At 37.1% G+C, this 25,704-nt stretch overlaps 2 protein-coding genes across 2 annotated transcripts in view; one reads left to right on the top strand and one right to left on the bottom strand.

Moving 5' to 3' along the window:
* Positions 1-2,185, bottom strand: part of lysmd3 (LysM, putative peptidoglycan-binding, domain containing 3) — a 4,375-nt gene extending 2,190 nt beyond the window's left edge. Inside the window, exons 1-2 of the mRNA XM_016527814.1 lie at positions 2,008-2,185; positions 910-1,179 (exon numbers count right to left, since the gene is read on the bottom strand). Coding sequence (XP_016383300.1) covers positions 910-1,173 — 264 coding nt within the window. The 5' untranslated portion in view covers positions 1,174-1,179; positions 2,008-2,185. The remainder of the gene's footprint in view (positions 1-909; positions 1,180-2,007) is intronic.
* Positions 2,186-5,917: 3,732 nt separating this feature from the next.
* The window catches only part of adgrv1 (adhesion G protein-coupled receptor V1), a 138,467-nt gene continuing 118,680 nt past the window's right edge, over positions 5,918-25,704 (top strand). Inside the window, exons 1-3 of the mRNA XM_016527812.1 lie at positions 5,918-6,224; positions 22,345-22,532; positions 23,324-23,473. Of these exons, the coding sequence (XP_016383298.1) occupies positions 22,347-22,532; positions 23,324-23,473 (336 nt within the window). The 5' untranslated portion in view covers positions 5,918-6,224; positions 22,345-22,346. The remainder of the gene's footprint in view (positions 6,225-22,344; positions 22,533-23,323; positions 23,474-25,704) is intronic.

Raw genomic sequence — 25,704 nt, 5'->3', positions numbered from 1 at the left:
GTCGTGAAGGCGCTGTGTTTCGTTGTGAAAGCGAAACTACTTTGTCTGGCCTTCCAAAAGGGGACGATATCTGCTTCGTCATGCCTAGAGCTGATCCGTGCTGGTTGCTGAGGAAATACTACAAATTCGAGCTGTGGATCATCGGATCGGCTTTCACCGCGGACGAAGCGGATCCAGGTATACATTCTTTGATGTGGGTAAGTATATCTCCAGATATCTAAAAGATCCATTCTTGCACATATGTTTTTTTTTTTAATACACGTTTTTTCATTGTTTTTAGGGGGCAATCGGTCTATTTATTCTTGCTTTGATCTGCACGTAAACAACGAATGCGCATGGTGCTGCTGACGTAGAACACTGCACCTTGTTTACATTCAGAGGAAAGCATAATATCGTCATCGTACTCTCCAAAATGGTGCCAGGGTGACTCGGGGGAAAATAATTGTTGAATAAAGTCGTTATTTTTGTTTTCTTTGCACACAAAAAGTATTCTCGTAGCTTCATAAAATTACGGTTGAACCACTGATGTCACATGGACTATTTTACCGATGTCCTTACTACGATTCAGTGCCTTGACCGTGGTAGGACCCTTGCTGTCTATGGAGGGTCAGAAAGCTCTCGTATTTCATCAAAAATATCTTAATTTGTGTTCCAAAGATGAACTAGGGTCTTACGGGTTTGGAACGACACGAGGGTGAGTAATTAATGACACAATTTTCATTTTTGGACTAAAACTATCCCTTTAAAATTTACATTTAAGATTGAATTAATAAATAAAAGTATTATTCCAGATTTCAAGTATAATGATATACAACAATATACTTTACATTCATAAGATTTCATGGTCATGCCTGTTGCATTTCTATGAACATACTGAAACAGAAAAACAACAAGGGAACTCTGACTTACAGTACAGAAATATTGCAGAGAAATACTGATCAGCGTATCTCCCTCTTTTATGTCCCGTATCAAGTAGACAATATCGTCCTTGCGATCTGTAGATGTGCTCCTGCGATGCCTCTCCCTGCCTCTGGAACGCAGCTCAAAGGTCTCTCCATCCTCCTCCGAGTAGTCAGTCTCTGAGTTGTTTCCAAAAGCAGACATGTAACCACCTGTGGGTGGCTGCACTGTGGTTGCAAACTGGAAACCATTGTGCTGGTTCCTTCCAGTCATTTTTCACTGTAAAAAGAACAAAAGGCAAATTAATTAGGTTTTTGTTGGACATGCGTGTGCTTCACCAACTTCTCTATGTTTGATGGTTCTGAGGTTATTTGGAAATAGCTGAGGTTAGGAAAAATTAGATACGGATTGATATCTTAGCCTACTGTAGGCGTACTCTGCAGTGTACAACAGCTAACACTGCTGATAAGACAAAATTCAACCTTGGCCGACATTGACAGACGCTATTTTAGGAATTTTCACTAGCTAATTTATGTTGAAACAGCAAAAAAGATTAACTAGTTTTTCCATGTGAACTGGATTTCTTACGTGGCCTGGCACTCGCAGGTAGCGCTGACTAGCAGCTACACACGTATTAGCATGTAAACATGACTTCAAAAGATTAACATACACGTCTTATATTCAAGAAACTAACAAAGACATCTGACCAAACAGCTTTTAAGCACACGAAGTAAACGCTAAACGGCTATGATTATTGAATAAAGTCACTTAGTAAGGTTTATAAAAGTAAAAGCTAAGTAGCTCAGTGAGCATTTTATTTTAGCCAGCGTTACGATACACAACTTCAATATCTCATCTGAATAAAGAAACGAAATAACGGTAACGTTAGTCTCTTAGAATGCAGAATAATACCGCAATTCCTGTAAACATATCACGCCGTGATTAAACAATACCTTGATATCCTCTTTAGTAAACAGGGTCAATGATCTCGTGCTAATGATGCTAACCAAACTTTATATCAACAAACGGTGATTTGCTATCCATCTCGATTTCAGGTAATAAACTAGCACTCAATAATCTTCTGTTTATCATTTTGGTGCGGTTTACCTGAGAAACGAATGTGGTCCGCTTGACTTTAGTGATTATGGCATTCTCCAGTTTCCGCTATGTACCTCATTACGTTACTTCAGCTGCTGGATTACTGGAGACAGACAGAGAAGCCACGTCAACACCGAGACAGCGTGAGCACGCGCTGACATCATCGACATCGCTCCGTGTTTCCCTTACATCATCAACAACTTCGGGACGGGTAACTATGTATAAAGATGATCATGATGATCATTATTATTGTTGTTGTTGTTGTTGTTGTTATTATTATCTGATTATTAATACACAAATAAGCACTGGTTAATGAAGTTCAGATTACTGGTTGTTGTTATATTTAAATGATTTTCACTAATCAACATAACACACGCAGTGGTTTCAATGAAAAAGTAGATTTAACTTTTTTTTTTTCAAAATTTTAGTTATTCCATGTCAATTTGTACAATGTGCATACTGGACATAGCACTGTAAATTAAGATTTATGTATAATGTGATAAATCAATGTGGTGAAATAAAGTGCTTATAGAGAGATGCCACTCACCTGTCCTCAGATTTAGCTAGTCTGGGCTGTGTTTCCCAAAAGCATCGTAGTACAGTTAAAAAAGGTTCAAACATTCACTGATGCTCCAGACGGAAACACGATGCATTAAGAGCCGGGGGGTGAAAACTATTGAACAGGATGAAGATTTTCCAAATTTTCCTTATTTTGTTGAAATATATATATTTTTTTCATTTAGTACTGCCTTTCTTTTTTTATGTAAAATATCTTACTCAGGACAGTACTAAATAAAAAATAACATGCATTTTGTATGATCTCTCTTATTTTGTTAAAATTATTCACATTTTCACAGATTCTGCAAGGGGTTCCCAAACTTTCGCATGCCACTGTAAGTTCATTGTAGCTGCATTGGTTTCAATGGGTCTACGATGTACTTAAGCGTACAATGTTTTTGGGAAACGCAGCTCTGATCAGTTTTCATCTCTTCCCCAGTAGCTTGCTGAGTGTCTAACCTGAAGGACCGATCTGCTACTGTCCAGAATCAGGTGCTTTGTCTTCGTCTGGCATCTTAGCTGAGATCTGTCCATTATGGGTGACCCTAGCAGTAGTTGTGAAGTACCAGTGGCGTAGCTCTCAACATCACTGATGCACACGAGCCCTCACAGCATGTCAAGCTGCAAACCGTGTGACCCTAACCTACCCTAACTTAACTCTTCAAAAGCAACCCGAGCCAACCAACCACTCAAAACACCCTAACATCAATGTAGCAACACACTAAAAACAGAAGAGTCCAGGTACTGCATAGCAATACGCTAACATCTGATCAGAAACCTCAGCAAATACATGCCAGGACACAAGAAACCACCCAAAATATCAACAACCATGTTGCAATGTGCTAAAAACAACATCTGCAATCAATGCACTGATAATCACCAAAAACATCCAAACAACCACATAGCAATGTGCTAAAAACATACTCGACAAATTTAAACTCTATAACTACAGTATATACAGTATTTACATACGTACTGTACAGTAGGTCCCACTGTAATGACTCAGTGTCTGGGCTTCTTTCTTTGAGGTTCCTCCGGAGGGGGCTCTTTTCTGATGTCCACATGGACCCGAGGAGCGAAGCTTTTCCTACTGGTTGTAGAGAAGCTCTCAGTGATGAGCACACGTCCATCAGGATGTTCTGTCTCCACCAGTGCAGGACAGTTGAAGGTCTCCCAGAGACGCTGCTTTATGTTGAGTCCCAGCTCAAGGCATTGGTTGTGAATCGATGTGAATGACAGAGGAAGCTATCTACTAGAGAAAGCCACAGGTAAGAAATTATTTGATGTCTCATGATTTGTGTTATAACTGGAACAAATGAAATTCTACAAACAGACTCTTTCAAGTTCAAAACAAGGTGGTGCTCTGTAACGTCTACCATTTTTTCTACCATCTTTTATATAATGATGATATACTTTAAGGAACTTTAATTTCTTTATCGCATAATTGTAAGAGACTTCTTACGTACATTTACCCACTGATATCATAAAAACACCACTAGTTGCATTACATGTAGAATTTTAAAACCTAAATTTAACATCCAAAACCAAATATTTTAACAAAATAAATATCGTTTGCACCCTCTTTAATTGTGTGTAATCATGAGTTTTTTTTCCATCAGCGGGGCAAAGTAATGCCAGTAAAAAAAATAACAGAGATACAGATTTGTATAGATCTCACATTAGCAGAGACCCATACTAAAATATTTGTGGATATTTATATATACACTATGTATATATAAGTGCACATTTACGGGCATATACCCATAAATTAAATATATAAAATAAACATTAATGTAGAAAAAAAATAGTGGTATATGTTGTACTGTTCTTTTGTGCACATTTCATTTTCCAGCTGGTGCTCCTCTCCCACTGATGTACGTCACATACTGTACTTTGCAGACAGGTTTAAGTCAGGTAGGTTTTGCTGGTGCACTTTCAGGTGGAAGTCAATGGAGTGGTCTGCACACTGGGAATATATATTGCCCTGTATAATGTATGTGTAATTAGTACAGGATGCTAAAATGTGCAGTTCAAATTGGCATCATGACTGAACAGCTCTATACTTTCTTCTTATTAATGCACTTGGTATACATCGGGATATTTTATTATTTAGTAATTGTTCATACATAATAAAACAATCATCACTAAGCTCTTAATAAGGCTATGTCCCTGAATATCTACATCAAAACCGTCATAAAGGCTAGTTCCTGCGTATAGATGTACAGTAATAATGTACAGTATAGATAGGCCCAATATAGACTTCTAGGAATCCATACTCTGGTCTCATGAGACCAAGTCAGTCATTTCGAATCTAACAGCATCCAAAATGTTATGGTGTTTCCAGAGGAGGAGTACACTGAGAAGTGCCTGGTTCCCACAGTTAAGTTCAGTAGTAAAGCTCTTGTAAAGTGATGTACTGTATATGGCTGAAGATGTGAGGGCGTTATGCATTATCAATGCTGTTATGAATTCACACACCACTGTGTGATGAAATACAAAATCTTGAAACAGAAGATGCAACTCTTTCCTGATTCCCTGCATTCTTGGGCATTTTTGCAACATGACAATGACGATATGCATTCTCCCAAGGTGAAAATCCTTCAGTGGACATGCATTTCATCCAATCTTTACGTGTTACACAACACTTCCCATTAAAGACCAGATCAGTTAAAGAGGTCATACTCCAGGAGTTAAACAGGGTAGATGTTTGTCATGAACTTGTACACTTAGTGCCAAGAAGGGTCAGTGCAGTATACTTAAAAATACAGAGGACATACTAAGTACTAGAATATTACACATTTGTTGAATTAAATCTAGGGTGTTTCTGCAATCCTTCATTTAAACAAAATCGGCTAATTTACTTCTTTTACATATATTTGTGACATATATTTCTCTGTTTTTATTAAGTATATGTTTAATGCGTTTGGATTTTGCTATTTTGTCTATGCATTGTATTAGTGATCATTAAGAAAATACATCTTTAATATTTTTTCAAAGGGGCTGTGCTCATTTATACTGTGCACAGTGCACTGTAGCCTAACTCAAAAAAAGGTAATAGTTATAGCCTACGTCCGTTTTAAAATACACCAGCCTCTAGTAAATTAAGGCTGATTTATTAAAGTGGCTAGTGAAAGTCCTGTCTAATCATGGGTGTTTCGCGTATGAATCGTTTGTGGGAATCATCAGAGAGCTGCAGTGTAGCGGTGCGCCACAGGTTGATTTTAGAAACTGCATTTGCCTACCTCCCCAAATAGCCTCTTCGCCTGAGGAAGACAGATCGCTGGGTGGAGCTGTTCCCTCGATCTGTCAAGCCCCGGAGGTTAATGAGATTAGCACATCTCTGCTCAGACAAGACAAGGGCTCTACCCAAGTCCACTAGTTCAGACGGGACAAGCGCTTAACGGACTGCATGGCAGCGCATGTCGAGCTTTACGCGCATCCACACTCACACCGCATGGACTGGAGAATCCACCCAGCGCCCTGTAAGAAAACACTCTCTTACCCAAACTGATTGAGCTGTTCAAGAACAACTTCTGTCCGGGAACAGTGGAAGCGCAGCGCGATTGTCACGATGTATTTATCATCACATTGACGGACACAGCGTTGACCGGTTTAATTTACCCCGTACCTTTTGTCTTTTGTCTTGGAGTGTTACAACAAATCGTTAGGTAAGTAACTTATACATCGCATTACATGTCCTTTTAAATTGTTTTGTGCAACAATTTTGTGAAATAGGCTACCCCGGTCAGCGCGACACAAGGGCTTCAAGCGTAACGGTCAGTTTACAATAGTTCAATCTACACGAGATATTTGTTTTATACGTTTGCAGTTTTTCTTTCGTTTCTTTTTTTTAAATAAGCTGTTTCTTACAATGGCCAAAACATTCAACTTAAACTGTTTTTAAATGTTTGTCACAGTATTTGCTTTAGCATAATGGTCACAACGCACTGCTTTTTGAACTCGCGTACACTTTTCTCGCTCCTACAGCCAATTATGACAGATTGGTTTGATTAGTCTTTTCTTCCTCCTCCTGATAATAAACACATCAGATAAAATCGTTTATAAACATGTTAACGTTTAATCAATTAATATCGGTTGCGGATGAGAGGCCATTCTCCTGCGCTTCCATGGTTACTGTGAGGGTCTTCAACGCGCTTTGTGTCTCTCCTCCCGCTCCCATTGAGATAAAACAACAGTCGGCGGGGCTCCTCCCCACTCAGGGGCTTTGAGATGGGACGCGCTCGCGAAGCCCCCTGTCATCCAAAACTCAAACTGTGATTTCTCTCCTCCATCTGTTTAAATGATATGAGGGCCCTTCTCACTTTAGAGTCACTATTTTTGCGTGTAGATAACACCCTGCGTGAATTAGTCATACTTCTGAAATATTATCTCTGGTACTAATTACCAGTAATAATCAGTGACGTCATCTTTTATATGACACTCGAATCTGGCTACTTTTGGATTATAATTATTTGTTTACACGCAAGAATGATCTTATACTATTTTGACTAAAAATAAAATAAGAATTTCATGGCCACAACCAGTATTGCCTCATATGTAGCCTAGGCCTAACAATTAATATGCAGAAAAATGTGTCTGTAGGTTAATTATGCATATGTCACTTGAAATAATATTACTATTTGGACTAAATACCAACATGACATGTAGTTTCTTACTACCCACACTGGCCAATATTATAGTAAACTAGATGCATTCAACATGGTTTTATCCAGTCTTTCTTCTGTTTTAATGCATCAACTGCCATCTTTGGTAGTCTGTTTTATACTGTTTCGTGTTTAATTCATTAGGGGCGCCCTTTATCTACTGAATAGATGCACTGTGGACTCAATGGATTGAATGATCTTCTTGCACCCCCCTTATACAGCTTCAGTTGAGCATCATTCAGTGCATGTGATTCACGGCTGGGTGTAACATTTGCAGTGGTAGCCCCTGTTTTTGTACCTCCCCTTAAATAGGGCCTTACATGTTGAGAAAACAGAGAGGATGTAATATAAACACTAAATCCATTGAGATGTGCGAAGGCGCTGCTCACAGACGGAGCGCTCTGTGATTGATGCCACAAGGAAACGGACCGCACAGGGTCCTGCGTGATGAGACAGGTGGACTTAAGACAAAAGAATAAACATTAAAGCTGGAGGAAGCTACCTCCCTTCCCGCACAAGCCTATCCATGTCTTTTTTTATGGGGAAGGCTGTTGTTAGAACTGTCTGCTATGCTGCGGCAGAGAAACATGTTTTAGTTGTGTTTTTCATTAAACAGACTTGTTGTCTTAATTGTTTTCCCAATGGCTCTTTCCTAATGCACTCTCCCTTTGTACTTCACCAGCTGAGTCTGTTCATTGACAACAGAAGCCGTCTCTTCCATATGTCTGAAGCACAATTGTGTTGAGCAGATTTTCTTGAGGCCATGTTTTATTGCAAACCAGTTGGCACGACTTACTTTTTGTGTATGTATAGGATATAGGAAAGGTACTGTACAAAATATGTATACTTTAGTTAATAATATGTTCTTGTAAGGTACTAATATGCACCCTTTAGAGGTAAATAAAGTACAAAAGGATACATTTTGGGTTCTCAAGCATCAAAACTATAAAAGTACAGCTTTATTTTTTCTTTACATTTTTTTTTTCTGAGCAAAAAATAATGGGTATTATACATTTTTACCATAATTTACAGGGGAATAAACAATTCAGTGTAACAATAGTTTGTATACCAAAAAATACATATTTAGAACAAGAATCATTAGATGACATTAAAAGACTGTTTAAGGATCACAGTGCAGCCCCAAAATACGAATTAATTGTCATTTTAAATATTTACCAATCTTTGCCACTATCCTTCAGACCACTAGGTTTTACCAATTTGTCATCAAGAAGTTTTTAATAATTAAAAATACAATACAATTTAGTATGATCCCTTATTCATTTATACTGTACATTTTAATAAGTACAGGTCAGAATAATAAGTCTGTTGTACATAATTATATATGTTACGTCGAACGATCATGGAACATTATTTCACCCATATTTTGCCATTTTGTTTTCACAAAAGTTATTTGAAACATTAAAGTAGACACTGCATTAAAGCAGACACACTTGCTTGGTTTCTGTGCATATAAAACACTTTTATAAATATAGTTTAATGAGGTCACCAAAAGGGGACATCTCGTTTTTGACCCATAAACTACATTGATATACTGTACTTAATAAAAGTAGCTTTTATTAGTTAAATGGTTGATTCAGAAGTCAGTCTTGTAAAATCATAACATACTCACATTGCTGGAGCTGAAACAAAACTACCTGCACATGTTCCATATGCAGTGTGTGTTTGATATTTTGGAGATTTAGAGTTTTGCCAAAGTATGTGTTTAAAAATAGTGATGTACGAGAACCAGTCAGTATACACATTTTCACATTTCTCTCTTTTTTTTTTTTTAAATAAAACTTTCCCATTGGTTTTTTTTTTTAAATAGTGAAAAAAACCTGACAAATCTTAAAGTATTTCTCCTTTGTGGTAACATTGGTGGGGGGAGATTGAATGCATCCACTTTCTTCTTAACGTATATCAGTTTAAATTGATAAATTTGCTTTTGAAAATGGCTAGTTTCATGTTTGTTTGAAACCTGTCCTGTCTTTTTAATGTCAGTTTAAAAATCCATTTAGAAACAAAAACCGAGTGAATAAGAGGCACTTTTTCAAGTTTACATCACTTTTAATCAGTTTTATAATTTCACACCTTCTTAGCAGAATTAGCAGGGTTCCCACCAGCCTGGGGCCTCTGCGAAAACAAAATCCCTACGCATGTCACCGAGCATGTGGAGAAACTGAATTCACTTCTGTAAATGCTACACAAAGACCCCAGACCCAAAGCAGTAAAAAACACAGTGGGAGTATGTCACTGGTTTTCGACGAGTGGGTTGGTAGTTCATTTGCAGACAAGGCTAAATTCAGTTTCGATTTTGATAAATGTAGACCACTTGACTCGTAACAATCCGTCACTGTCATTCATGTAAAAGTTTTAATATAAAGAATCATGCATTGCCTAATGCTGTTCTCAGTGAGAAACTATTCATCCCCTCCAATTTTTGTCTTTTGTTTTGTTGCTTATTTAAACCCCACCTAACCAAGCATTTTGTTCTGTATTATGCAGAATTTGATCATCAAAAGCTCTTTGTTGTTGTACTATGTAAAGAGTTTTTTTTTTTTTACATTTCTTAGCACTATATATATTCATTTTGGTGAAACATAAAAGTATAAAATGTAATTTTTCAGTCATGAATAACTGAGTTTGCTACATTACATGATTCAGGTCATGTTACATAAAGAGCAGACATTGACCTTTTTTGGTATGTTAATCTGTATGCATCTTCAGCAGTACGCTGACAACATATTACGCACAGTATTTCAATATCTGTTTATTCTGGAGCTGAAAATGGAAGTATGGCAGGATATTCTGAAGCAATGGTCAAATCCAGCAGGAATCTTGAGGTCTCGTTATTTGTCATGGTCTGCCACAATTGTGCCATGGAGTTTGCTCAAGAGTTTGTCTTTGGTCAACATTCACTTCTCTTTGACCTTTCTGAAATTGATTTTGTTCTTGTACTGGTCTACATATGGCTCATTCTCTCTTTTTTTCTTCTTTCTTTCTTTCTTTCTTTCTTTCTTTCTTTCTTTCTCTAAATCTTTTTAAATTGAATTCTCTTGATTTGATCGTACTTTATTTTATTACTGTGGTATAAGCAAGCTTGGTCTTAAATATTTTTCTCCAAAATGTTGTATTACAAGCTTGATTCCTATTCAAAATGAATATAGCGTGAAAATCCTTAATTCCCTCGGTAACTCTTGCATACATTCTCTATTGCACATGGTTCTATAGAACAACTTTAAGCATCAAAAGAAAAGCTTTATCCTTTTTTCTGTGGGGTATTGAACTTGAACTGTGACCTTCACTGTCGGTCCTTAAAACCGTTTCATGGTGTGGAGTCACGCTGTGCTCTCTAACGCATGGACACTGTGTTCTCCCCGCAGAGCTTGATCGCTCGCTTCTGTTAAATGTGATTTATTCAACACGGATACATGGGGCATTGATCCATACCACAAGCTATTCTGTAGACCTTTTCCAAGATTTCTGGCTGATGAATGATCTCTTGATGATTTCGGTCCAATTGTCCTCAAAGCAGATAGTGTTACATTTGTTACATAAATGGCTAAAATAAACAGAAATTATCTGATCCATCCAAGGTTTAATGTTGATTGATTTGTGGTGGTCATATGAGACACTTCGTAGGGTTGAGACCGTTCCAATAAGTCTGATGGTGTAATCAGTCACCATCATTTGGCTTAAAAAGTTCCTGTGCCTTTACTTTTTCACTTTTCAAATGAAAATTAAATCTGTACTTTTGTATGTGTTTAATGTAAAAAGTTATGCTAAACATTAGCTGACGTGTGTAATTTCTGTGTCATTATTGACACCAAACAAAATCACAAAAATAATTTAGCATATAATGGAAAATAATGCCAACCTGCCAAAGTTATGACAAACGGGTAGTTAGTGTTTTTTTTTTTCTTTGGTCAAAAATTTGAGAACCTAATTAGTTAGAAAAATAATTGTAATTTATTTGAACTTTTCATGTCAACATTGACTGCGGTAATCTGGCCAAAACGCAATTGCTTCTTGGTTTATGAGTTTAATTTTGTGTGTTTCCAGATTAAAATGAAACCGATCTCTCTCTCTCTCTTTTAATGGACTAATTATAAATGATCAGAATTGGAATTTAATACTTGTTATAAAGTTTTTATGTCTGTCTAAATTTGTAAGGTATTTTTATGTTTTTCGTATATAATGAACATGTTGTGGTAATGATTTTTTAAATATAATTCTTAGCAGGAAAAAAAGCATATTTATATTTATAAATTGTATTTATTTATTTACTTACAGACTAAACTACTTTAAGGACTTTTGTAATTACTTTACTCCCTTTTGAGATGTCCATTTATTGATACTTCATCCAGGATGCACTGGCCTGTGTTTGGGGCAATAAGGACCCTCCTCCTGGCTGTTTATCTCCTTAGCGTTTATCCTAATACCACAAATCTATAGAGCCCTGTTTCCCTTCCTTGAGCCTTCTGTCTTATCTTGCTATTGCCTGGTGAAAGAGCTTGCCTGCCACAATGCAGGCTGGTCAGGGATCATTTTTCGTTGCCAGTGTGTACTCATCCATACTCAGCTCGTATCTCTGAATCCATCATGCATAAATGTAGAGGATTTGTACATAAAGCGGTTTGTTGATTCACAAAAGTGAAAGCAATTTGAAGGCTGGACGTCTGTTATCTTCAGTGGGCCCTGAGGCGAGATGTCCTGCTGACCCTCATCTGTCTTCCCCCATGCCCCCCTCCAGCCCCCTCACTCAGACTCTCGCCTGCTTTCTCTCCCTTTGCTTGCGAGTATTTACCCCATTCTGGTTCGTCATGGTGAAGGAATTTCTGAAGTGGAGGAATTGAACAAACTGGGATCGTGTCTGTTTCCCACCTCCCACCTGTTGATCCACACCATTGTCTTACTTCTTCCTTTGAGTAAATAGATTAAAGCACAAGAGTGCACCTCAAAAATCTACATCATAATAGAAGTTGTGATCTTTGTCACAAAAAGTATTTTTGGTTGCCTTTTTCCCTATCACGTTTTAGTAATCATCATAAATTATATATCCACTGAATGCTTAAAGCCTCAAAATTCATCCTGTGAAAACCATTTTAAAATCGGACATTGCATTACCATGTAAATGGTACTTCAAAATCATATTACAAAATGTTTTCTTTCATGAATTATAACCATTTAGCACTTTCACGTCTATATTCAAAAATGGGGGTGAGAGTTAAGAGGTTAAAAATGTTAAACAACATTAAATGTTCCCTCATAGTCTATTCAGTATCATTGCTATCTAAAGGCATTTTTCATGTTTACTGTTGGTAGGTTGTAAATATTTCAATAATATGCCATGTATCTAAAACAAAAATTTAGTTGTGGCTGCTTTAGTCAGTTTTGTAGATATTATGTTTTTGGTGTAGTTTTTGTTTTAGGTAAGTGTATAATTTATGCATCACTAGCATCACTAAAGAATATTGTAAAAATAATGATTGTTGTCAAAAAGGTTTCCTGAACACTCCCTCATTTGCTAGTCATAAAAGCACAGTCCTGTCCCAAATATGTTGTGTTAAGTGATAAGTGTTGGTGTACTGGGTTGGTTGGGATGCAACTCAATGGCAAATTTCCATTGAGTTGCCATTGAGTTTAGAATAGGATCAAGTATTAACATGAACAGGTGTAAATTTTTTTAAGGATACATTGGACAATAACGTGGGAACCCAAAATTTACTGCCGACTCGGTGGGTCCGCAGCCACTGATTCAGAGTCAGTGAGGGAGCTACACTTGATCGGGGATTTGCTCTGTCCTCAATCCAGCCATCTGTCCTGCGGCTGCCAAACTCAGCAGATTGAAGAGGCCGGGACAGAAATTTCCCACATCTCTCGCTCGTTAAATGAGGAATGGGAGGGAAAACCGAGGGAGAAAGAGAACTATCTGTCTGAATGGGGGCTTGATTCGGTCTACTGGAAGGCTGAAGTACCCACGTTTTAAAAAAAGAGTGGGAAAAGAAGAAAAACTAGAGAAAACAATGTTGCAAAAAAAAAAAGAGTACAACACAGTCTCCTAAAATCTTTAGAGTGTGTGTGCGCGTCTGTCTGTGAATCGTGAGTGCCCTGCCTTTCTCAAGCGCACACACCCCTGATTTAGTGTGCGAAGCTGAAAAGAAAGGCAATTAGCATTTCAGCCAAGGTCCGACTGGCTACATGCGATGAAGCAATAAGCTTTATAATTTGCTTTTCTTCTCTTCACTGCCATTGAGAGGCTTTTCCTTGTTTAATCCCTTGAAAGTGCATTTCTCTTCACTCTCATCCATTGTTTGCTGCAGTAGCCCATCGGTCATGGAGTTCTGCGGCCTCGGGAACATTCACCGTGTGAAATTCAATGAGACCTTTTCTCTAGTCCTCTACCCATATATTGAGCGGGGGGAAAAAAGTCATTGTGTTTTTTGGAACAAGGACGCAGGATGCAGTTGGCTCAAGTTGAAAGGGTCAGACGACGGCCTGAGGACAATACCTTTGAGAGATTTGCTTTCTTTCACTTTACTCTCTGGCCAGCAGACTTGATTGGCATGTAGTCCCTCCACTAGAAGCTAATGTTGGTTTGAAAAGTAACATATGACAATACAGAAACAGAGCTTTTGGGCATTCTTGTTATCTGGAGCGGATATTTTCTTATCCTCTGCTTTCATTCCTCAGAAAGAATGGCATCTGCTCGTACTCAACCCTCTCGGCACCCACTCACATACACACTTTTGTGCACTAATTCTAGGTTCCCTGTATCTTTCAAAATAAACAGAAACATTTTGGGCAACGCTCACCAAATGAGTGTCTCGCCAACGAAAAGCTGTGGTCTTCAGATACTCTTTTCAAATGTAATGATGTATGTTTTAACTGGACTCAGTTATTAAATGCTTTAAGTTTCCCAACCTCGAGATGTTCAGGATATCGGCCCGTCTAAAAATACTTGAGGGGCTACAACACAAGCGGCAATTATTGTCTTTTGAGCTCTCCATATATGGGAGCCCTGAAGGTTCCCAGAACTTTCTGAATGAGGTCGGTTTCTGAGGTAACAGAGCGTGTTGTGGTGATGACTGTCTCGCTTCTGCTGCTTCATGTGTGTGTTGTGCTGTTACGAAATATCTGTGTAATATCACCACACCGAATGTGGTTTACTTCAGTTTATTATTCACATATGAGCCTATGCACCACAATGGAGTCTGGTTATTATTGTGCCTTTTTAAACTGATCAAACACGTAATTCGGCCAGTATCAGATGGGTGAGTTTCTGTATCCTTCATCAATTTTTAAAGTATAATGAAGCAGTGACTGAGCTTTTGGTGTTACCGCTACAGGAAAGTCAGTCTGCCAAGTTGCTGAGTCATAAGTGATCAGCTTTGACCAGCATAACCCCAAATGACCTTCAGCCAAGCTTAAGATAGACCTAGCTTAAACCCACACTGTTCATTGCAGTGATGTAACCTACACATAATGAAATTAAGTTATGCTAGTATTCATAATGGCTCTGTTCCAAAACATAGTGAGGTGCATCAATATCTACTGCATAAATAGGCATCATTGGTGGGTTTTTGTTAAATGTGAGCCAAAATCATCACAATTAAAAGAACCAAAGACTTAAACTACTTCAGTCTGTGTGCATTGAATTTATTTAATACACGAGTTTCACAATTTGAGTTGAATTACTGAAATAAATGAACTTTTCCACGACATTCTAATTTATTGAGATGCACCTGTAAATTATTAAGACATCATGTTGCTTGCTTGCATATTGTCAAAGGGGATTCAAGAGGGGACAGTTGCACATGTGGCAATTGTATCATCTGCCTCATTAAATGCTCAAGCTCTTTCAAGTTAAATGGATTTTGATTGGCTGTCAATGTTAACACTAGAACTGCCAGGGGTATACCTAAAACCACCAGCGGGTACATTTTACCCACGCACATGACAACTGTTTTTATATGGCTAAAGAACATATTATTTCACTGTATTATGCCACTGTCAAGTGAAGTGTCTAGAGTCATGAAATGATTATGTCTAGTCATCAAATATATATACAGTGGGTACGGAAAGTATTCAGACCCCCTTAAATTTTTCACTCTTTGTTATATTGCAGCCATTTGCTAAAATCATTTAAGTTAATTTTTTTTCCTCATTAATGTACACGCGCACAGCTTCACCTAATTAATTATTAATTTGTTTAGTTATATCGTTTATAATTTGAATAAGAGAACAACACCATTATTGATTACTTTGGGTAATCAAAAAATTGTGTTATTGATTACATCATAGATCAGATTTTTTTTCTTCTTCAGGAAACAGGCAGACTAAATAGCACCACAGAAGCAAACAATAAACGATAGAAATGGCAAAACAAAAATTAAATAATCAATCCAAATTTTGAACAATTATGAGTAACATTAGGCTAAAACATAAATATGATATCTTGATCGCAATCAGATGCTGAGCCGACCCAGGATACTTTACTTATCTCTCCACCATCAGACACTCCATCAATTATGGTATTTAGTAATTCGTATACCTCTTCAGCATCCATTAATCGTCTTATTTTACTCATTTTGTCTTTATTTATGAAACTGATAACCGCTAATTCAGTGAGTGAAAGGCGTTGCCTAGCAATGTACAATGTTAAAACATAAGTGGCAAGAAAATGACAGCGTGAAAATACAGGCCTTATATAGTGGGTAAATTTGTCCCGCTGGCGTTTATAGGTATAAATGCCCCATTTTTTTGATCTGGTTTTATCTAAACAATTTTTAACAACAGGGGATTGTAAGTCACACAATTTGAGTAAAAGTCAATGACTGGGAGACTTGAATGTTTAATTGAAAATCTGTTATGTATATTTGAAAAACAGCCATGGGTAAATTTTCCCCGTGGTGTTTCTAGTGTTAAATCAGCTGGAAAAATGTGAAATCATCTGAATGTGATTTCAATGGTATTGTTTCTCTGTGCCGTTAATCGTTATAGCTGTGGTGTGGACTTCTCTATTGTCATACAATTAGAACATTTAGTAAAATGTTACAGTTTTCATCCTTGGTGTAAATGGGCCTTTAGAATGTTTGTTAAAAGCTTTTTAGTAATAGTTATCATTCTTGGAAAGATTGGCACTTTAGTATATATATATATATATATATATAAAAAAAGAACACCATACATTGACACAGTTTTTGAGTTGAGAATGTCTAATGTTGCCGTTAAATGCTGCCTGCTTAGTATGGTATGCTTTTGGTATGTTCACAGTATTTATGATATTTTCAAAATGATTCAGCTCAAAGGCTTTGTGTTTATGTGCGGTTTTCTCATTTTGACGTTCTTAATTTATACCATAGTGCACTTGCCAGCCAAACCATCAAGTGAAAGCCTTAAAAAGATGAGAGGCGCATGATTTGAATCTGTTGATGCATCAATCGCAGTTTTTGTTGGCTAACATGAGCTACGTGGGACATGAGTTTACTTCTGCTACCATGTCATGTGTTTGATAAATGTGACTGCACTTTACCAAAGCTTACCACAGTCTCATCAGACAGGTTGTTACAGAAGTAGACAGACCATTAGATTAAGTCAAGCCTGCAATTTGGATTCAGCGCATACTGTTATTATTTTGAGCTCCAAGCAAAAGTGGCTAAAGTATAGGAAACTTTAGAGTATTTCTTCTTGAAAATAGTAATTAGAAATGTTACGAGAGAGTTTGAAAACATTGCATGTAGTACACCACATTGACTTCGCTCTGCTACGTGAAGTCAAAGTGTGTGACCTCAGTGAAGGCTTAATGTATTGCATAACACACTCGCACACACACCACTCTCCTTGTTGCTTGGTACTGGCTGTGAAGTCTTGCTGATTGAATAATTGATGTTAAGATTATGGATCCTGCTGCCGGGCAGGGGTAACACTAGAGGCGGCTGCTGAGCCAGCAGCGTAGACCCGTAACCCTACACTTTATCACATCCTCAGCCAGGTGATCCAGTGTAATTGCTGAAGTCTCAGTTACGTTAAGAGGCATGGCTGCCATGTGAACCCGTTGCATGAGGTGATGGGGTCAAACTGTCCTTGGGCTTCACCTATCTAAATATCAAATGGATGATTCACCAAAAAATGAAAGCCTGTGCCAAACATGAATCAATTTTGAGTCTTCTGTGGAGCACAAAAGAAGATATTTTAATAAATGTTTCATCTGCTTTTGGTCCATACCTCTTAACATCTGGGTACCAAAATATGGGAGACATAATTAAAATTATGATGTTAATTTACACAAATTATTATATTAATTAAAATTATTAGATTAATTTAAACAATTATGATCAAACAATTATATTCATGTAGTAACAAAACAATAATAAATAAATAAATAAATATAAAAAATATATCTTAGTGTAGGCTATATCTTTAGATTTTTATAATTCATTATCTTATCGATCCACCAGAAATATAGCCGTTTACCCTGTAACTGCAGTAAACAAAGCAGCACATCACCTGATTTTGAAACTTGCAGTGCTCATATTTAATAAATGAAACCATAGCCTTTTGAAGTGTAAGCTATATCTCTGTTTGTTTATTTATATATTTATTTTTTGCCGGAGCACCACCTGAGTTTTCTCCTCCCATTTATACCAATGATGCTTTCCTTCCCGTGCTACAACCTGCGCAGATATCAACAGCGCCAATGGGTTGTAGGTTGCCAAGTTGAGGTCACAAATGGGTTGAAATTTGTATGATTGTGTGAGAAGGATGAGTTTCATACAAGATCTGGCAACTGGACAACCTTGGAATATGTTGACGTGATTATTCATATAATGAAGTTTAGGCCATACAAATGATGGGAGATTTACCGGAGGTGAATACGGGAGAAATACGGGAAAATATTTAAATGGGATGATAGCGGGATAGAATGGTAAAATACGGGAGAATCTCGGGAAAAACAGGAGGGTTGACAGGTATGTTTTAGCCATACAATGAAAGTCAGTATAGGGTCCAAAAACAACAATATTGGATTTATGTATGGGCAAAAACACAAAATATATTTGTTGTGTTCCGCAGATAAAAGAAAGTTTAGGAACAACATAAGGGTGTCTAAATGATGAAATAATTTCCATTTTTGGGGGGAACTGAAAGTATAATGAATAAATGAATCCTGTAGAGTTACACCGAGTGGGCAAATTTCCCACATGCTAATCTACTAATCTGACTGAATTAAGTAGCTTACTCAGCATCAACGATAATTTACAGAGGCCATTGTAATCAAGTTTTCCTGGCATGGGCAGGCATGCATTTTTATTGTAATGAGTAATTCCAGAATGCTATCGGGGGAAACCACTGAGAAGATATAAATCACCCCAAGCATTTTGTTTTTGAAAGTGGAGTTGAAGTATGCAGAAGGATTTGGTTGACTGAACAGAGATAACCATATCGAATGAAAGAGAGACCACCTGAGGCGCTGTATTGACTTAACAGCACACTTCCAAAGTGCCGAAAGACGTATGTATCTCCCACTGGGAGCAGCTTTCTGCTGAATATTCACTCAAAATTCATGCCCTCTTCCATCTTTTTGACATTTTCTGGGCATTTGGGCCATCTCTGATATGCGCTGCATGGCAAAAGGCTTCTGCTGTGGGCCTCCTTTGCGCCTGAGGGAAAAGAGAGAAGCTTGACCTCCTTCACTGTGAAAACCATCTTCATTTTGTCTTTAAAAATGAGACATCCCCACAATAGACTGTCCTGGGGTCAGACTAAGAGCCAAACCACCAGTGTCTTGGCGGCTCGGTGGCCTCCTGGTCATTGATAAATCGTTTTGATGTTCTTCAGGCCAGCATGTCCTGTGGTGATCTGGCAAAGGGTGAGTAGTGTCTTGCAGTGTCTGTCTTTATCAATGTCAGGAGATGTGGCCAAAGAGGCTGTGGTAACCTCTGGGTTGACTGATGGCCTGAACATCTCCTTGAATTGCTTGTGCGTGAACCTCCTGAGGAACAAATAAACAAAGATGCTTTGTCAGTCAGTCAGGCCGTATTAGTCAGGTCAAGTGCATTTATTTATCAGTGCATGAAAATACAACGTGATATTATGGAACTAAAATGCAATTGTTTGTTAACTTTTAGGTTACTCATTTATTTAGTTATTATTATTATGTTTTTTCAAGTCTCTAAATATTTAAGTCTTTTGTCCATTTTCAACTGATAAAATTGTTATATTTTTTTATATTATGTAACATAATTTAAATTTTTGATTTTACTGTGTTTACTTTTTTGTTTGAATCTATTAATTTATTCAAAATACATAAATATTCATACACAATAACCAAAATACACCTCTTGTAGGTTGCATGATTTTAATTTCTGAATTTAAATGTATATTTTTAGGTGGCATAAAGTAAAAAATTGTACTGATATCATAATACATTTATTATTGAATCAATTTTTGAGGGGATACTATTCTTGAACAGAAAACTTAAGTTTTGATTATTATTATTATTATTATAAAATCTATATTTTAAACACAACTGCTTCAGTTCTTATTACTATTTAAAAACCTTTCCGTCTGTCGTCATGTAGTTAGACCAACAATGCTATGTGGTATAGCTCCCCAAAAATTACGACATTTATGAATAACAATTTATGATTTTTCATTAAAAACAAAGAAACAAACAGACCGGTAATAAAATCTATCTATCTATCTATCTATCTATCTATCTATCGTACGAGTTGATAGAGACATGAGCTTATGATGATGATTAACATTGTAAGAGAAGTCAAAATTGATCACAAAAGTGTATCTTTTTTAATATAAGAGTATGGTATTAACAGAACTTGTAGTACAGTTTGCATTATTCACATAATTTAATTTGCATTCATTTCAGTTTGTAATTTGGATTTATTTGTAGCATGCTAAACATAATCACGTAAAAAGGTTTACTGTAAGCAGAGATGAGGTATTATGTAGCCTATTTCATCCAATAATGTAAACTAACAAAAATAAATAAGAGAGAGGTGCTGGTGCGGGTGCCGTTGTGTGTCTGTTGTATATTCGGTCTGAACAAGTCAGGAAGTTCCCAGCTCTGGGGGAGAAGCAGGGCTGAATACCAGGCTTTCCCCTCTACTGTCCCGGCTTTGTGCCCTCACCCCAGGCCTCAGCCCGCCGGCAGCCGCTAATCCAGTTTTGATAGCATTCATGGCCCCCCTCCGTGTCTTCCTGCCTGCCTGCCTGCCCGCCTCTTGTCATCAAGACACAACACACACACACTCACAGACACTTGCCAATGATTTAGATGCGCACACATGCACACATACACCACGATGGGACGAAATTATACCAAAATGCCTATGGTTGCATTTCTGTCTCTCAAATTTTTTTTTTTTATTCTCACTAACTCAATAGAAATGAACCCCTCAGTAATCTGAAATGGCACCTTAATTGATGAAAGCTGTTTGCTCCCAGCAACCTTGTGGCTAAAGAATAACCGCATGATGTAGCAGAAGTGGAACATATGAAAAGCTGAATTTAACCAATGTCCAACTTTCCTTGGTAATCGGCTCTTCTAAGAAAAAAGAAAAAAAAGGAAAAACAAGATGACTTCATTCAGAGCTTGTGTATTTACCATGTAATTTAGCGCAAATATAAAAAAGTGTGTATGCTTCAAAGCAGCAAATTATTAAATAGATGTCCAGACGTCATTTTGAACACATTCATGTTTTCTGTTTTGTTAGCCATGACAACTGTCTTAAAAAAAGGAGACATTGTCTGAGGTCATAAAATTTAATAGCCTCTTTCTATTCAAAAGAGATGACCACAATAAATGCCTCAATGTCTGAATTGTCTTCATAAGTGACAATAACTTGCATCTGACCTTCAAGGTCAGGAACCTTAAAGGAAAAGGGTGAGTCAACCAGTGATATTATATTGATTTGCAAAGTTTTAAAAATATACTTCATCATTACAATTTATTTTCTTCAAACCTGTATGCTGTTGTTTGTCTGCAAAACATAACAATTCAGAGGAATTTTTGAGGAGGTTTCATGCAGCTCTTTTCCAAACAATAGCTATGTTTCCATCCAAAGATGTGAATTTAACTTGTGCGCAGAACTAGAATATTGCATAAAACATTTGCGAATAAAGCACCATTTCCATCCAATGAGTCAAAGAGAACAAAATCGTGACTTCCTGAAAACTGGCACTAAATATCACTAAGAAAAGTAGGAGAAGCCACTGAATATAATATTTTTCCATATATTGCAAATTACTTGTGCCTCAGAGCGAGCAGATTAAACACATTAAATGCAGTCATTGCTTTCAGAGGTGAATGCCTGCTGTTTGGGAATGCAGTCATGTAAGACAGTTATACAGTTACATATAGTCAAGTTATCCCGTCCCATCGTGCAAAGTCACATGATTTTTTGATGCGCATGGTGGAATTTATTCGGTAAATGTGTTTCCATCGTAGTTTATGCACATTTTTTCTTACCGGATAAAAAGTTTATCCTACTCAATTGAGAAAGTTTGAAAACATTGCATGTAGTACAATGCAATGTTCTTCGCATAAGTTTTTTTTTATGTGCATTTTTTAGAATTTATGCACATCTTGGTGTTTCTATCCAGCGTTTTTAATGCAATATTCCAAAATGTGCATAAAAATAGGTGGATGGAAACATAGCTAATAACAGCTCCAAAAAGAAAGAAAGAAAAAAAAAAACACATCAGGGTAGTCTATACCAAAAGTCTGGTTATTATGTAAGACCATGTTAGCAAATATAATAATGTATAATAATGCTATAATAATGTATAATGTCATATATTTGTACAATGCTGTAATTACACACTTTGATGTATGTATTTTAGTCCCTATTACAGTATACTCCTTGAATGTGTGAAATATTTGTGCAGGTACCTTAAACAAGAATATACATGTAATTTTTCACTTTTATGATTTATATATTATAATAGTAACCATTCATTAACTCCACACTGTCAGATCTAATTGTAAGAAGGTCTCAGAGGCTTGTAATTTTAAATCTCATTGGCCTAGTTTATATTTATGCAGAGTGAAATGTTCTCATCCAGACGAATAGTCACTAAACTGTATATATTTTTCTCTCTACAGGAATGCCAGCTGTTCTTGCTCTAGCTGGCCTGGTTCTGATGCTGCTCACCACAAGTGTCAGGTCTGAGTCGGCAGTGCTGAGGTTCCAGGGCCAGACTCAGTTTGTTGTAAATGAGAGCAGCAGGGCCATAGTGCGACTTGTGGTGGAACGAGTTGGAGATCCAGTTAATGTCACTGCTCTGGTTCTGGTAAGTTTAGGAAAACACTCTGCATGAATGGTTAATCTTTGTCACTACCAGTTTTGTTTGATTTATTATACTGTATATGTAGCAAAACAGTTTTTTTTTTTTTTTATTAAATTAAATTATTTAATTATTAGAAATAACTTTTTATATGTTATGTTTATATTTTGAAAATAACTACCAGTAAATCCATATAGTGTGTGTGTGCCTTGTAATGAATGAATGAATGCTCACACAGGGGTGAAATGCAGGGGACGGTAAAAAAAAAAAAAAAAGTGCTTAGAACAGAGTGCTTAGAGCTAGCAGTGCTTCTATACTGCCTGATGTGTTAATGCCTTAACAGCTGCTTGGGTCTCAACACCCAAACATCTGTTTGGTAAATCATAGCACAGCACATACATATGGCCATAATTAGCATAGAAACACAAATATGCCTACTGTCAAAACAGGCAGTGCCTGTTTAGCACACATGGTAAGTGGGCAAGTGTTGCCGGTTCATTGAATGCCATGCATGAATTCACAGCAGAAAGAAGGATCTAAGAGCCTGTTTTGTAGCGGCTTACAGTGGGTGGCATCAAAGCATGCGCTAGAGGTGGCAGTTGTCAACCAGATGGTGCTGGTTGAGTTTAAGAGAGGTCAGGGATTTCCCGTCTCACACTTTGAGATGTTTTATATCGAACTGTTTTATATAAAACACATCTATGATTTAAAAGAAATGTTCCCAAATCCCAAAAATAAAACAATTGATGACTGCTCTCATGCGCTTCTTTTCAAATCGATGTACCGTGTTTATCCAGCTTCAGGGAGAGGACACTGGTGACTTTGAGGCCACAACTGCAGCTGCTTTTCTCCTGTCCTCTGAAAGCAGTAAAACCATCTTCATCGCTGTGAGGGATGATGACATGCCTGAAGCTGATGAGACCTTTGTGTTCAACCTCCGCCTGCAGGTAATGCTTAAACCAGGAAACTGTTATAGCCCAGGGGTTAAAGATCTGTGCATATAATTGAAAGGGTTAGATTCAAATCCAGGTAAACATATTTTATTTCAGTTAGTTGCGAAAGCAACATTTCTAACGTAAGTTTAAATGTAGGTTTTATTTCACTTAAAGAGGTCATGAACTGCCTGTTTTTATTTTGTACTGTTCTCTGAGGTCCACGTATAATGTTATCAATATTTTTACATCGAAAAACATAATAATTTAGAAGTTATAGGCAATTTTCTGTCCTGTTTTTGGAGTCTGTCCTCGCTGCAGCCTGTAGCACGATGACGTACTGGACTATATCCACTACGTAGTGGATGTTTTACGCGCATACGCTGTAGTAGGCCTCGAATAAATTCATATTTTTATTTACATTTAATCATTTTGCAGACGCTTTTATCCAAAGCGACTTAGTCTAACGACTTAGTCTAAGTGAAATCTAACGCAGTACATGTAGCAAGGGTTTTTGACCTACATTACAATACGCGATGACCTACATTACAATGTAAAAACTTTAATGTCTAAATTCATCCACAATGTTTTTGTCTTTAACATGATTGATATGCAGACGTTGCACTGTAAATAGCTAATTATTAAGATATACATCACTCTGACAGAGTTGCCTAAATGTCTTTTTGATTGTATCCGTCATGTTTATTTAAATGTATTTGGGAATATTTAATGCCGATCTATTGTTTATTTAGATTTTATATTATTCTAATATAGCTATTACAAACATTTTCAATAGGCTAATAAAAAAAAAACCATTACATTTATATTAAGACTTTACCTCGCTAATAACGCCTCAGTCAGGTGACAGGTCAAATAAATGTTTTGTTAGTTGCTTTTCACACATCGTCTGATACAATACAAAACACTAAAAAAAAAGTCTCCCTAGAGAGAGAGAGAGAGAGAGAGAGAGAGAGAGAGCGCTCTCGTAATGGAATGGATGGTATGTCTTTAGCCATTAGGTCTATCTATCTCCAGGGATTTCACTTGCATATGAATAACAAAAAAAACTAACAAACAAAAAAAAAAGTCCTCTTTGTGTTAATATACCTTGTCCCCGACCGTGTGTGTATTTATTTGTTGGACATGAGATTAACTGTAAAAACCCGGTATAACCCGGGATAACGGATCTATTGGCTAACGGAACCCCGACTGACAGGATTGCTTTTCTTCTCTTTATTTTTATACGGTATAAAAAAGATGTCCGCATATTTTAGTAGGCCTATAACTTTTATACTCTGTCACGTATAGCACAGAGAGTGAGAACAAAAAATAATATTTGATTCATGAACGAATTATTGGCAGAACTATAAGACTATTATGGAAAAAATAAAGACAATAGAACCCATTTTTTCATAAAGAACAAACAAAATTGTAATTAGTAGATTTTTATTTCCAAAACGAGTCAAACTAATAAAAAATAAACATTGTTTACATACCAAACTCGTTCATTCAAAACTTGGCCATCCTTGCTTAAATAAAGTTTGAATAGCCTGCACTACTAGTTTAAATTCACAGTATAATATAATTTGTGTAAGCCTATGAAATACACATATATATCTCGTAATTACAGTTTAATTTACATTAAATACTAGCTTTACTGACAGCCCCACTTTGCGCATGCACGTCAAACATCCACTACGTATTGGAGCTGATCCAGTACGTCATCGTGCTACAGGCTGCAGTGAGGACCTCTTGTGTTTTTGACCCCCTCATTGGAACGCTCCGTTTGAATAGGCGTGGCGGTTTGTAGATTCGGAAGTAAATGCCTACTGCTATGATTAGCTAACAGTTGTGTATGTTTGACAGCCTACATCCCTCACAGATGAACGCTGCTGTGTTTTAGGTTAAAAACGCATAAATACGTCAGCACTGATAGCCTTGTGGGCAGCGACATATGGTGCAGTTGCGCTTCTGGTGTCCCGAGTTCGAATCCCGCCTCGTGGACCTTTCCCGATCCCGTCCTCCTCTTTGTCTCCACTCACTTCCTATCAGATCTCTACTGTCCTATTAAGAAAAATGCAAAAATGCAAACAAAAAACGCATAAATACTCAGAACATATCAAGCAATCTGTAATAACAGACAAAGCAATAGTGACCACATAATAAAAACAGTTACTCACACTTGTGTGGTGCAACATCAGATCCAATATAATCGCACAGCATTGTCTTTTAGTTTCAGTCTTTCT

Source organism: Sinocyclocheilus rhinocerous, unplaced genomic scaffold, assembly GCF_001515625.1.
Source record: "Sinocyclocheilus rhinocerous isolate Xijiao unplaced genomic scaffold, SAMN03320098_v1.1 scaffold62, whole genome shotgun sequence".
Lineage (NCBI taxonomy): Eukaryota > Metazoa > Chordata > Actinopteri > Cypriniformes > Cyprinidae > Sinocyclocheilus > Sinocyclocheilus rhinocerous.
Note: the sequence above shows the minus strand (reverse complement) of the source record. Positions and strands in the feature narration are given on the sequence as shown.